Source organism: Pelobates fuscus, chromosome 3 (genome assembly GCF_036172605.1).
Source record: "Pelobates fuscus isolate aPelFus1 chromosome 3, aPelFus1.pri, whole genome shotgun sequence".
NCBI classification, from domain to species: Eukaryota; Metazoa; Chordata; class Amphibia; order Anura; family Pelobatidae; genus Pelobates; species Pelobates fuscus.
In genome coordinates this window covers 69,629,246-69,644,564 of record NC_086319.1, presented here as the reverse complement: position 1 = coordinate 69,644,564, position 15,319 = coordinate 69,629,246, and the positions used below count along the sequence as shown (strand labels likewise).

The following is a 15,319-nucleotide window of genomic DNA, read 5'->3' as shown; positions in this document are numbered from 1 at the left end:
GGTAAAATGAATACCATTAAATTTGTGCTTATGTTAAAAAGACATTTAATGATATAATACATCAGATGGTATAGTGATTTCGTTATTTTTCATACTGCTTGTAGAGTAGGGATAGCAGACTATTATGCACAGTGCAATATATGCACCATGCCTGCATGAGCACAGTAGGGTAGCCTGTGCTACGACTACATTTGGTTGAGAGGCTAAGATAGGTTGCATATCCCTTAGGAGCAGCCCCTGTCTAAAATATAGTAATTGACAAGGAATGGGAGTTTGTGGATGCCTCATCACACATACTGCACTAGTGCAGTTTTAAATAACAAAAATTCTGTTATTACGTGAATTACGTGACATATACTGCAAGGTAATATGCAATAAACATCTTTCTGAAGATTCTAGATCCTTCACAACTCCCTCTGTAGGTCATGTATAACAGGTTTCTTCACATTGGTTCCAAGCCCTTTCACACATAGAGTTCATCAAAATCTCGCTTGCTTCTAATATGCCAATAACATGTAAAACACAGTGGCTGATATACTAAATTTAACAAATGCCGCAGGAGTTAACACATTTTCATATTTTATCAGGCAAAGCATGTAAATGAAAATAAAATAACTTTAGCACAACCGGTATCTAATGTTTAGTTAGCTATTAGATTGTACTAAAATTGAGAAAATGACAAACTAAAACTAGGTCCTCATTTTGTGGGGCAAGGCTTGATCACTTGATTACCCAGGGACCCATTAATAGTAAAATTTTACCTATGTGTAAGTTATGGTAAGCAGACAACAACTTTGCAATTGGTAGGACAAAATTAAGCTTATACAATTAAATGGTTGTCATTCCCCAATTCCTTTAAAGGGATACTATAAATACAAAACTGTATTCCTGGCTCCTGCCTCCCTCCTTTCTCACGCTCTCTCCCCCCCCCCCACCCCCCCCCCCCCACCCCCTCCACCCACCGATGTGAATAAAGGGTTAAAAACCCTTAATTTACTTACATGATTCCAGCGCGAATGTCCCTCAGCGATGGGTCGCAGTTCCACCTTTTCCGACATCCCGCAACGTGTATTAGACCTCCCCATAGGAAAGCATTGAATCAATGCTTTCCCATGGGGAAAAATCTGATGCTGGATGTCCTTAAGCAGAACATAAGTCCATCCAGCATCAGATATTGGACCACAGATCCATTGCGATGCAGCAAGCGCCTCCAGCGGCTGTCTGGTAGACAACCACTGGAGGCAGACTTAGTGCTGCAATGTGAACATTGCAGTTTCTCTATAACTGCAATTATTAACATTGCAGCACTAATGGTAATAGAGATACCTCACTCAAACCAGTTCAATGAGCTGAAGTGGTCAGGATGCCTATATTGTCCCTTTAAAGTAGGTAGTATATGTGGTCCCATAGAGCACCAAATGTGAACAGACTGTCAATATAGGAGAATTACAATACAGTTTTTGAATGCCGTGCAGGACCTGATTTATAGACTTTCTTACAAATAATAATAATAGCCAAAATTCTACTTTGTTTCCATTTTGGATGACGAGCTGTTGTGATTGCAGTGCAACAGGACACACTACTAAATGGCTCTTACTGCTACTACAGGTTGTTTCTAGTTGTAACTAATTAATAATAATTTGAGGATATGAGTGTTCACATTGCTGTTATTGATCAATATTTTTAAAATAATAGTTAGAATTATATAGATTTGGAAAATGTATAGCTAATGAGAAACAATTCTCTTCTTTTTTAAATTTTTTTGCAGGCAATAGACAATGAAAAGCCAAAAATCTTACGACATGGTGCCTTTACTCAAGCCGTACCTTTTAAAGAAGAGAAGTTCCACCGTCACGTGAGGTAAGAGGAATAAATATATGTTATAAATGTCTGATACCTTTGATCTTCCAGAAACTGATTTTTTTTTTATTTGGACTATAGAGTTATTCACTATAAAATGAATGCAGGTGAATTAAAAAAAACATTGTGAAATTTAGTCTAAAATAGCCAAGCTGTGATCATACATAAGTTGGCGAATTTCTCAAAATCTGCAATTTTTGCAATGAAATGCACTTTGGTTAGTGTTCTGTAAATGATTGACTTGCAGATTCATTTGGACCCTTACTGCAACTTGTGCGAATTTGGACTGATCGTGTGATTGGTCGAATAACAAAATTCCGACCCAAGATGTACCTGAATCATGAAACAAAATGCACAATGGTAGAGCATGTTTGTTTTCATTAGTAATTCTAAATTTCACCCATGGCGCTAACAAAAATAGATAATTGATGGGGGAAAAAAAATGATTGATGGCTAGGGTACAATTACTTAAAGGGACACTCCAGACCCCTAATGCATTTTAGCTTGTTGAAAAGTTATATGTGTGAAGATTGTGTCCTCTTTTTTCATTATGCATAAAGTGCAGATTTCAATAGAAATTAACAGTTTTATAAATTAACCTGGTTACACCTACTTGGCTTTCAAGCAGACAACAGGTGATATTACTTCCTTATTTGGTTAGCTCAGTAGAGCTAAACTCAAGAGGCTGCAATAGCTCTGTGCACCTGACGTTCAAGGACTTCTCATTGAGCTGAATTGGTAAGTCTGTGATTGGACAGACACAGAAAGTCTGAACAGGGTTAGAAGGGGAGGTCTTGCAAAGGCAGCAGACAAGAGAACTGCAGGTTTTGTAAGCTGTTTTTAGATTTACCCCAATGAAAAAATGCTTAATAAAATGCATGTAAGTTTTCATTTGTGATAGTGATTTTTATTTATTAGTAGAGTGTTCCTTTAATGTTCATTTTATTTAATTTTAGTAATAGAGGGATAAAAGGAGGATCAGTAAAACAATCTCTATATATTTCTTACATATTACAAATATAATAAATATAAAATGTGTAAATATAGATTTCTGTACTGCTCCCTCTCCCTTTTTCCTATATTGGTTACCTTTTCTCCCTCGTGGCTTGTCTGATTCCTTACAGAATCAGGTTTCTGGTACAGAAATTCTGCCGAGCTGATCTGCCATATGGCTGAATTTTGGCATCCTGAAAATTATTATATTTTTGGGAAAAAATGTTCATGCTGTGTACAAGTCTAGTAAATTATTATATAACTATCTTTTGGCGATTAGACAGATTTTTAAGAATTTTTTATTTCAAGAAGATTGCCTTGTATTCTCACTGATTTGATGATATCCAAGTATTCGACTTAACAAATATCTTGCCAATAGCCCATAGGATTCAGGTACAACTAATACAAATACAACTTATACAAAAGCACAATATCTATAATTCAATCTAAATATTAAACATATATTTTGACCAAGATTTTGATATGACTCAGAATTAGCTCATTTAGATCGTTTTCAGGTATTATCTATTTGCGGTGTGATGGTCTCTAGAAATGTCTAGACTAAGAGGTTTGCTGTAAAATGTGAATTGATGAACAGTAGACATTCTATATCAAACTATGTTTTTTATGAATGCTAGAAGTTTCATATATAAACAGGGGTAAAACAAGATACAAACAATTATACCGAAAAGAGACTGATACAATAAATGTTGGTTTAGAAGAACACTCTAAGCACAATAACCACTACAGTGCATTGTTAGAGTTATTGTGTCAGGAGTACCCATGCTCTCACCAATATAAGTAATTAGTGGGCTAACAGTTATCTGGGGTCTGCCTGTGCCAGTAACATCCTCTACGAGAACAAGAAGTCCTCTAAGTTATCCTTGGTAGTGCTAGGCTTAGCTCATTGGTGGAGTTAAAGAGAGGAATAGCTAATTGAAACTCCTAGCACGAGCTTGTGGTTTGCAGTAATGGAAGCGACAGGTGCCTGGCAGACCCCAGATGAGAAGTAAAAACGTCTGGCTATTTATACTAGTGGGGAGCACCAGGTCACTAGTGACACCATGACCACTAGAGAGGTGCTTGAAGTGTTCCTTTAAGTTGGCATTCAAAAATTAACTTGACCAATTGACTCAATTGCATGACTTAATGGCAACTATTCATATGCAGATGTTGTTTTTTTGGTATCAATTAAAAAGATACGAGCTTATCACATGCTCTGTATATAGATAATGCGTTTCAAAGAATATATACCAATACTCAAAATATCCAATTATAATGTCAATTTGTGAATGTACTAAATAACAAATAACCACAGGGAGCACTTAAAGATAATAGTGCCCTACAGAAAGGTCAGGAGGAGTGGGTAAACACTTAAAAAACAACAACACAATATTCCCCCATACAAACACTCAGTCAACCCCACACACAATCATACTCAGTCAACCTCACACATAATCACATTCAGTCAACCCCACACAGTGCCAGACCAACTCCACACTCAGCTAACCTCACACACGATCAAACTCAACCAACCCCACACACAATCACACTCAACCAACCCCATATTCAATCACACACAGCCAACCTCACACACAACCACACTAAGTTAATTCCACACACAGCCACACCAAGTCAACTCCACACACAGCCACACTCAGCCAGCACTAACACACAATCACATTCAATATGCACTTAACCAGTCACCAAAACCACACTCAGCCACTATACACAGCCCACTTAGGTAAATTCCTAATAGGGAGTCTTTTTTAATCTTGCAGCTAGGCCCAGTGGACCCTAGTTATGATCCTGTATAATTCACTTACCCTCTTTCACGATATTTTGCAAATTATATATAATCATTGAATCTGGCCTTGAATATTTAGATCATATCTGCCTGTTTATTGGTGTATTACGTAATATCCTGCTGGGGTGATGAACTATTGTTTACTGTGCGAGTGTACTGATGTGTGTGTGATCTGTAGGAAATTAGATCTGAATGAGAGAGTAACATAGTGTCATTATTCAAAATGTCTGTGCTTCCTCTAATTCTTCTACAAGGTAGGGGGGCAGGTGGTGACTTGTGTCAACACATTAAATACAGAATCACGTTATCAAGAACCAGGTCTGAATCATCAACTTAACCTGACCTGGATTAAACTCAGCATTTATGTAATGCTTTTGTAATTACTAAGGACTGACATAAAGGTACTTTACACAGAGTCTTTATCAGAAGTCCAAATACAGTGTCCATCACTATAAATGATTGACACTAAAGAAAGTCCAAGGTTAGCAGGCTGACAGTGAGTGACAGAATGGTTTCCCTATACTAGAAGGAGCTATGGATTTTGTAATTTGCAAAATACCCATAGGAGGTTATTCTCAAAACTTAGAAATGTTGAGATGTTGAAATGTCTCATTTTAGGACGTTGTTGAGTTGGAAACATTTTCCAATTTTGCTAATTTTGGTCACATTTTCCACTCTCATCTCACTATTCCGCAATTCACAGTACAGTGAATAAAGCTGCATAAATGTTTCAGGAAAGATAGCCAACATATATCAGAGATCATTTTAATGCTTGGTAATTACCAATGATTTCTGAAACTTTTGTTTTACCAACATTTGCTTACAAAATAATTTAGCTCTCAGCATCTTCCGTTTAACAAGTTTTGCAGTTCTGTTCCTAGTGCATGGCAGCTTGATGCAGCATTGATGTGCAAGAACCAAAACGGATTCTTTACATCTTCTGTTGTAATCGCTATTTCCAGTAATACACCTTTTTTGTTCTATTTGTCAGCCTTGCTAAGACACAGCATGTACTCTTTTAGTTTCCTTGGTGAAGTGTTTCAAAACAACAGCGCACATTTGCCAAGATTTTCTTTATTTCCATCAACATAAGCCAGTAATTATGTATCTGAAACTAGACAGAAAAGTAAAATGTAATATACAGTCGTATAGTAAACGATCCTTTACAGAGCATTACCGGAGATTACCAGCATCCTACGTTTAATTTAAGGACTCCACTAATTTCATGCGCAAACAGTTTAAATGTTCTTTCTCTGCGTTTTCTGTATTGAATGATTGAGTACTATCAAATAATAGAGAGCAGATTTGTAACGGTATTTAAATGTCGGACGATGCTGACTTGTAATTAACGCAAAAATTGTAGAGATGTGTAGAATATTGTCGGAGATCCAAACATTGCACCACAAGCCTACTAAAAGTTGCTTTCTGTATACAAATCATTGCAAAAGAGTAGATAGAGAAAGTATCTTGGGTACAGTTTTTCAATTTTTAATATATGTCTTTTTATAGATGAAGTGCCTCATCGTCATGTTTGTTGAGCTTGCCCATATTTGTGTGCAAAATAAAGTTTAGCATTCAGCAAGTTTGCATTTGTTTTATGGTATAATTGTGAGGGTGTGACGGAAGGGAAGAAAAACTAAAATCTCCTCTCTCCAAATGATTGCTCTGAGGCTCTTGTAAAGGAACATGACATCACAGCATGGTGATGTAATGAAGACACGTCTGTAAAAGATAATGACACATTGTGGCGGTTATACACTAATGTGAAACTTGTTGGAAAATTAAAGTTAATGCTGTACGTTCCCCATAAAGATGCATTGATTCAATGCATCTCTATGAGGAGGTGCTGATTGGCACAGCGTGGTGTTTTGCTTCCTTCCTGTAGGGAAGCATTGGATTGGCTGTTATCATCAAGATTGATGATCTCAGCCATGGAGATGGAAACAGGTGAGGCTACTCATGGCAAAATTGGTGCAAAAGTGGGATAAAAGATATGCTTAATACATTTTCAGAGCGATCTGATAGGGGTCGTCAAGCTAAACAGTTAGTTTAACACTGTATTGTTAGAAATACATGTTTGTATTCCTGACACTCTAGTGCTGTTTTAAATTTGAAATTCACTTTGAATTCCCAAAATTCTGACCATAGCAACTGCACTTAATCCATACAAGTACAGAGGGTGCTTGACTAGACCATGGACCAGTGCTAGCCCAACAGATTATAGGCACATTCATTGGAAACAAGGGTTTGACCCACAAGAGGGTCTTTGTCAAGCTACTTTAATGAATAACCCTGTCTGATCACAAATAGGGATTGTATTGGCTCTCTTCATAAGGATCAGTCCATATGAAAATAATGTTTTTAAATAATAAAAAAGAGGATTTCATATTCAGACCCTCTAGTGCGCTTCTTCGTTTGTCTTGGATTTTTTTTTAGATATCTATCTATCTATCTATCTATCTATCTGTCTACCTGTCTGTCTGTATCTGTCTGTCTATCTCAATGTTTCTGAGTCCCATATTAAAAACATAATGACATAATCTGTGAGTGACATAATCTCTGCATTATTCCCCTTACCACCCCACTGCTGCGAGCAATCCTAAATCTCATTGCAGCTCAGGCACATGTCTGCCAGATATTGGTGGGAGTTATACTCCCAAATGGCAACCACTACAAACCCGATCCAGAGCTATTGATACTGTTTGATCTGGAAGCATTCATGAACTACTCAACCTTTGGTCTTATCTCTCTTTTCACCCATTAAATGGCATCATTTCCCCATAATACGTGACCCACTGCCTACAGTTATAAAAAAGGGATATGGCAGGAAGTAGATTTTAACATTTTAATTTCCAAAATAATGACTAAAAATGTTTTTTACAATTTCCTTTTAACAGTCAGACATTCCTCTCAACTGCTTTAAATTATATGTCAACATTCTTACATAAAACTCTGCATTACTTTCTACCTTCCCCAATTTGCATAACTCCATGTGGCTCCTCGTTAATTCATTTTGTGATTAACGACATGTAGCTAAGGATTGCAGTTACTTAATAGATGCAATAGGAACACACCTTAACTGAAATTGTGCTATATTATTTGCTTAAGGAGATACAGGTCTGTTGGTTTTCCTGTCCCATAGAAACCTCGCTGTGTGCACATGATAAACAACCATTTTGGATTGATTTGTTTACAGTTTTCAAAATCAAGATATAAATTTGAGCGGGTCTTGATGCAACATGCTGTTTAATTTCTTTACCTTTAACCAACACTCCCTACCATGTGACCTAGTTTTATCTTTGCTGTCACGATTTCTGAAGCCTTTTTATGTTATAAAGAAATTCTAGAGGAAACTCTGGCTTTACTGTAGCACATTGTAATCATATCCTTAGCTTCTTTCAGAACATGCCACTTGCACGTTTTATAGTTTTTTTTTTATGAATAAAGCTGAAACAATATCTTCCTCGCCTTGAACAATTTATCAGTCCTTACCATCCGAGAAGAATCAGTCGATTCTGACACTGCTGATCAATGGCGGAACTACCGCGGTCGCAGGGGTGGGAACTCTGACTCCCATCAGCCTGAGCCAACACTGGACCCCAGGGAAAGGTATGTGTGTCTGTATGTGTGTGTGTATGTCTGTCTGTATGTCTTGCTATGTTTATGTCTGTGTGTGTGTCTGTCTGTGTGTGTGTATGTCTGTCTGTATGTCTTGCTGTGTGTGTGTCTGTGTGTCTGTATTTGTGTGTATGTCTGTATGTCTGTATGCGAGTGTATGTCTGTCTGAAGTGTCTGTGTGTCTGTGTGTGTGTCTGTCTGTGTGTCTGTATGTGTGTGTCTGTATGTCTGTAAGTTTCTGTGTGTCTGTATGTGTGTGTGTGTGTGTGTGTATGTCTGTCTGTATGTATGTGTCTCTGTGTGTGTATATGTGTGTGTTTGTAAGTATGTGTGTGTGCTTGTATCTATGTGTGTCTCTATGTGTGTCTACAGGTGTATCTGTTTGCATGTGTGGGGGGAAGGGGTAATGTATGGGAGGGGGACGATAAATGTATGGGAGGAGAGTGGCGGGGGGGTAGGGGGTTGACGTATAGTGGGGGGGCCCAGGGCAATTTTTGCACCAGGGCCCCATGGTTTCTAGTTACGCCTCTGCTGCTGATCATGGTGTATCGCAGAGGTGACTAGCACACAATGTAGGGGATGGAACTCTTGTGTAACTTTGGATTTCATTCATAGTATTCTTGAACCTATCATTACTTGTATTGCCCCAAGGTTCAGTGTTATCAGCCCTAGTGGTCAATATCTGAATTGACTCACTTTGAAGGGATACCACCGATCCCGAATAACATAAAACAAGAAAGTCAGACGGGCTACGTGAGGAGTTTGCAATATAGAGAATACACTTATGGAACTGAAACAGTAGCAGAGCTACCAGGAGTACAGCTGGTGTTGCTGAAACTGGGGCCACAAGCTAGAGGCACCATTTTGTGTCTCTCACACTAAGGGCAAGCCAAAAGGTAAATCTGGTCAGGTGCTGTGGCCCTTTAACAGCATGACACCTGTCAGATAGGCAGTGCTGGGAGGAAGTGAGTACAGGTCACGTCCTTTTAGCTTACAGAGAAGCATGCACAGTGGGCTAGGAGGAGGCAGAGAGAAGAATAGGGAGAGAAAAAGAAGAGAGCCTGGAAGAGCACAAGACTCCCATCAGCAACAGACAACAGTCAGATGTCACCTGACATCCTAGGAGTCACCCATCTATACTCACAACGTATGGAAACAGAAGGGTGGCTAAAAACATGTAAATTATGACTTGCGTATGTGTGTCAGAGTGTGTGCATGAATGTGAGTCTCAGTGTGTGTGCATGTGTTGATTTGGTGGTGATGAAAGGGTTAACCGCAATTTTTCTGCATCAAAAAGAGTTAACACAATTTTCTACAGCCAAATTATTACTATACTCCAGTAGTCCCATTGTATGGAATTAATATGCATTGTGCAAATATTTAAGAAAGATCACAATGACATATTTAGGGCTCTAGGACTTACTTTGTCTTTTGTAAAACTGCTTGGAAATAGTTTTGCAAACACTATAGGGATTGCATCTTAAGCCTACCGTTACCATCACCACTAACACAAGCCATAGAGGTTTTGGTTGTTCGGAGTGTTCTCACTTTCTATAACTTTGATTTCCCAGTAGATTCTAGATCACATTGGCTTCTCAATTGCTGTTCCCGGCCTTTTCAGACAAGATGTAAGATTAATTTTCCTTCTGGTCTTTCCTTTGTGACTGTAGTTCTTGTGCAGCCACCCTGACTCTAACAGTTTTGTAAGATACTCTGACACCCATTTTGTTTGCTTAATTTTCTGTATTAAAAAATTAGCTTATGCTATGCAGCCCATTCACGGAATACTGACAGCAAATTACTGATCCTGTACATTAAAGAGAGACACAGGTCTAAAACACTTACAATTTAGTGAACACACAGCACAGTTATTTTATGATGACTGTCCTTTAACCCCTTAAGGACAAATGACGTGTGTGACATGTCATGATTCCCTTTTATTCCAGAAGTTTGGTCCTTAAGGGGTTAAAGCAAATGGTGAGTTAAGTTGTACAGGTGTTGTGATTGTCATTTTGCCTACTTAAGTATTGTTTTGATGAGGGTCTGTGTATCATACCAAAATGTTGATGTTATTTTGAGCTTATATCTTTTTGTATCCAAGACCCGTGAGTGCTCTCCTATTTTGGATCGTGTGTTTGACCGGAAATAAAACCCGGGCATAAAGATCCGAGTGAAGTCCATGAGTGCATGGCTCTGCATATTAATAATTGAAAGCAAGACTTCTGATAACTTATTTGGCACACTTTTTGTGTTATACTTGCTAAGAACTATCAAGAACTGCAATGTCCAGAATGTAGTTCTCTTGTCACTGGAGTTATATCTGAGACACTTGGACTTCCATATTAATCTTTATAATTGGATTGTGTGTGTGTGTGTGCACTAAAACTCTAGGCAATACTTCACAATATTTGTATTAAAACTGAAAAGAATGAGTAATGAGAAGACTAATGCTGAATTATTATTGCCTAAAGCATGTCTGCTGTGTCTTTTGCAGAGTGAAAAATTGTAATATATTGTTTATTTGGTTCCTGTCTGTGTCTATATTATATCCATACAAGATGCAGAACAAAATGCAGCAATATGGAATGGAATATGATCCATTTAATGCTATATATATATATATATATATATATATATATATATATATATATATATATATATATATAAAAATATATATATATATAATGAGTTCAACAGGAAAGGAAGAGATGCAGAGCCAGCACAGACGTTCAGCGTCTACACGCTCTGCATGGAGATGCTGAACTTTCCCCATAGAGATGCATTGATTCAATGCATCTCTATAGGGAGATGCTGATCTGCTAGGGCAGGGAAAGGCAACCTTCGGCACTCCAGATGTTGTGAACTACATCCCCCATAATGCTCTTACACCCATAATGCTGGCAAAGCATAATGGGAGATGTAGTCCCAAACATCTGGAGTGCCGAAGGTTGCCTATGCCTGTGCTAGGGCAGCGTTAGGCCCTGCCCCCACCCCGCCTCATTGGCTGAGATCATCAGAATTGGTGATCTCAATCGTCAATTCTGAGATCATCAGTTCTGATGATGTCAGCTAAGGAGGCAGATCAGGACGAGGCCGGATGCAAGCAGCTCCGCACGGCACTGGAAAATGGTGAGTATATATCTAACATGAGGTAAGGAGGGCCCACCACCTAAACAGTGGTTTTAGAACTATAGTATCAGAAATACATGTTTGTGTTCCTGACACTTTAGTGACCCTTTAACAGGGCCGGATAAACATAGGGGCTGATGGAGCTGCAGGGATAGGCCCATTGATTTACTCTTTTATTTTTTTATTTTTTAAACATTACTCATAGGGTTGCCACCTGGCTGGTATTTTATGGTATTTGAGACTGCCTGGCCGGTGCCAGTATTGCAGTAAAGCCGGCAATACAAATGCAGGTATATTTCTTAGCATAAACAGAGATTACTTTGCAATACCGGCTCTGGCCAGTAGGGGTCACTGTGTGTGGAGAGAGGCAGGGATAGGAAGTTACAGCATCTCCCTGCCTCTCTCTACTCACTGATCTGCGAGGGAGCATCTTCACAGCACAGAGAGTCCAGACAGCAGCTCCCAACCTGCAGAGACTACAGCTCAAGTAAGTAAGGGATGGGGGAAAGGCTGCAGGGAGACGTGGGGACACTGGGAGACACTAGGGGACACTGTGTGACCTGGGGACACTGAGACAATTGGGGACACTGAGAGACATGGGGACGCATGGAGACACAGACACTAGGGGATGCTGAGGCACTTGGGGACACTGGGAGACATATGGACACTGAGACACTGTGTCCCTAGTGTTTGTGTCCCCATGTCTCCCTAAGTCTGTCAGTGTCCCCATATCTCCCAGCCAGTGTCCTTCGTGTCTCAGTGTCCCCATGTCTCCCAGTGTCCCTATGTCTCGGTGTCTCACAGTGTCCTCTAGTGTCCCAATGTCTCACAGTGTTCCCATGTCTCTTAAGTGTCCCCTAGTGTTCCGACGTTTAGAGCCGCGTCCATAGCACGCCCGCCGTCCTTAAGGGGTTAAGGCAGGTTCGCCTCTTTCAGCAGTTCAGATTATATGATTCGCATCAGTGGCACACCCTTTTACCCCGCCCATTCACTGCCTGCTTCACTGGACACTGCTGTTGGTATGGAAAGATGAAAGCATGAATTAGAGAGAGATTAGCATAGGGTATGTGTTTTCTCATAGCTGCATATTATGAGTTTCCCTCCAGCACCACTTCCACCAGATACATGACGCTTGGGAGGTATGACTAGGTTTTAGTGTTTTTGGTCGATAAGATTCTGTAATTAGGCCCATCATAATTGTCAGCACCAGGCCCACTGGGCTCTTAATCTGGCCCTGCCCTTCAAACTTTAAAAAAGACTAACTCAGTATCAAGAGAAATTCAATACAATACTAAAATTCTGCAGTACCACTCCAAGCCATCACTGCACTAGATCTTTTAGATATAACACACCTGAATAACTAGGTTCATTAACTAAGAGCAGAATGGGAATTTTGTGGAGATGGTAGAATTTAGTTACAATGAATGCAGTCATTTTTGCCATTCTCAGATTTACTAAAGGCAAATAGAATCACTTCAACCAAATGACCACATCTCTTCTGTAGCATCCAGTGTCTAATTTAAAATAAGTAATTCTTAAACTACACAATTCACATATTTATCAAACACTGAATTTGAACCAGATTAACTCTGGTAGAAGGCACATTCACAGTAAATTAATCTTACAATAAATTAATCTTCTTTTTTAATAATTCCACATTAAAAGGTCAGTCTAAGCATCATAACCATGTTACGTTTTCTAACTTTTAATTATATCACTTTAAACCGGTATTAAGGATAATCATATGTTTTGCATATAATCACACAAAAAAAATAATTATGTAGGTTGAGATTTGTTGAGAACAGGCTACCAATTTTATGTATAAAATATACATGTACATATACATGATTTATTCCTATGTACACATGTATATTCATATTTACAATATTACAATTATATTATTTAATGTATTTACAATGATATAGTAATTATAATTCATTATAGATAATTGTAATTATAAGTTTTTTTATCTTTGTAATTGTGTCTTCGTGTAGTCAATAGATTTATACAGCAAATAGTTGAGTGAAATGATGTAAGATATATATATAAAAAAAGTTTTAAAGAAACAAGATGACTCATATGCAATTCTAAGTTAAGCTATGCTGAACATTATGCCCCCAAGGAAAATATCCATAAGACCTCCTTAATAGTGCAGATACAGTATGGGAAATCTCAGGGTACGACTGAATATATCCTCAGGGTACAAGATTTAGCATAGTTTATATATTACTAGAAGAAAATTACAGCCTCCAGTTACATTTGTCATACACATTTTAGCAAAAGTAAACATAAAATTATTCAGTTGAAATTGGAGCCCACACCTTAGTGCCATAATATCTTAGTTACAAAAAGGACAAATATCTAAGGACAAATGCAGGTCTTTGTCATCATGACTATCTCATATTTATCATAACGGAACGTGACACTTGTTTCAAGAGATAACAGCTGCACAAAGCTGCCATTTTTAAAACAGCGAGGCATTCTGACATGAGGTCTTTAGGGCTGACCAGATTGTGAAGCTGGCAAAGAATATAATTTACTCTTAAACAAAACTGTTCTGTTTTTCTATCATTATTGAAAATAAGATTTTACATGGATTGTAACTCACATAAATTGTATTAGGATTCATGAAAATTAACACGTCATTAATTATCTACACGGCCCTTGGTTGTATAAGCAGTGCTTGTGACTAAAGAAGAATTAAAGGGACACTATTTAGTAACTTTACAACTTTAGCTTAATGAGGCTGTTTTAGTGTATAGCTCATATCCCTGAAGTTTCACTGCTCAATTCCCTGCCATTTAGAAGTTAAATCACTTTTGTTTCTGTCCACGCAGTCCTAGTCACACCTCTCCTGTCTGTGACTCACACACGCTGCATGAGAACAAAATGGTTTCATTATCTATCAGATGTAACTTACTTTAAAAGTTTTCTTTAATCTCCTGCTCTGCAAATTAAACTCTAATTACATAAAGGAGGCTGCTGCATGGTGTAGCATGTATAATCAATTCTAAATTAAACAGAATTTGTAATAAAGGAGGTGTAAACATTAGATGACTCTTTACAGGAAGTGTTTAGGAAGGCTGTGTCCATCACATGCAAAGATGTGTGACTAGGACTGCATAAATAAAGTGATTTAATGGCTAAATTGCAGAGAATTTAGCAGTGACACTGCAGGGACATGATCTATACACTAAAACTGATTCATTAAACTAAAGTAGTTTTGTTGAGTATAGTGTCCTTCTGGCTGCACTCGGCTACAAAGGTAATCCATTATGTGCATTGAAAAGTGGTATATGCGTTTATGCATGCTTTACAAAATGATAAACACACAGAATGCAATACAAGAAATTGTATTTTTAAGTAACAACTCAATTTACAATACTTTACCTTTAAGTGATTAAGATGTAGTCAATAACACGTAATGTGATTTAATTTCTGACTGCAGCCTTAAAAAGATTGCACAATAAAATAGGATCCCTTACATTCCATGACATCTATTCACAGTCTAATAGTCCAACTCAGAAACAACTTAGAAACTTTAAAATAGTAATAATATAATAATTAAAAAAAAATTGCATGGATTTCTAAATGTAGCTCTGCTAATGGGTGAAGAGATTTGTAAGGATAGTAATGGTGATTGAAGTGGGATAATGAATAGCAATAAAACCTTCCATAGACTCCTACTTGTTGTGTATATTATTTCCACCAACTTACAATATCAATATTTGCAATGTTTTAAAACTAAGGGCAGAGTTTTTCTTTTTCTATAGATAGAACATTTATTGGTTTTCTTTTAGGGACTGCCGGGAATGTTCCTGTTTTTACGGATATTTTCCTGCTAGATTTCAAAGACGCATTTTGTCTTACTTATACATTTCAGGAGAGATGTCAACTGAGGTTACAGCTTGA

At 38.0% G+C, this 15,319-nt stretch overlaps 1 protein-coding gene across 1 annotated transcript in view; it reads left to right on the top strand.

Annotated features, from left to right (window-relative positions):
• The first annotated feature begins 1,029 nt into the window (after nucleotides 1-1,029).
• The window catches only part of LOC134601623 (dynein axonemal heavy chain 3-like), an 875,684-nt gene continuing 861,394 nt past the window's right edge, over nucleotides 1,030-15,319 (top strand). The window contains exons 1-2 of the mRNA XM_063446141.1: nucleotides 1,030-1,068; nucleotides 1,769-1,860. Of these exons, the coding sequence (XP_063302211.1) occupies nucleotides 1,030-1,068; nucleotides 1,769-1,860 (131 nt within the window). The remainder of the gene's footprint in view (nucleotides 1,069-1,768; nucleotides 1,861-15,319) is intronic.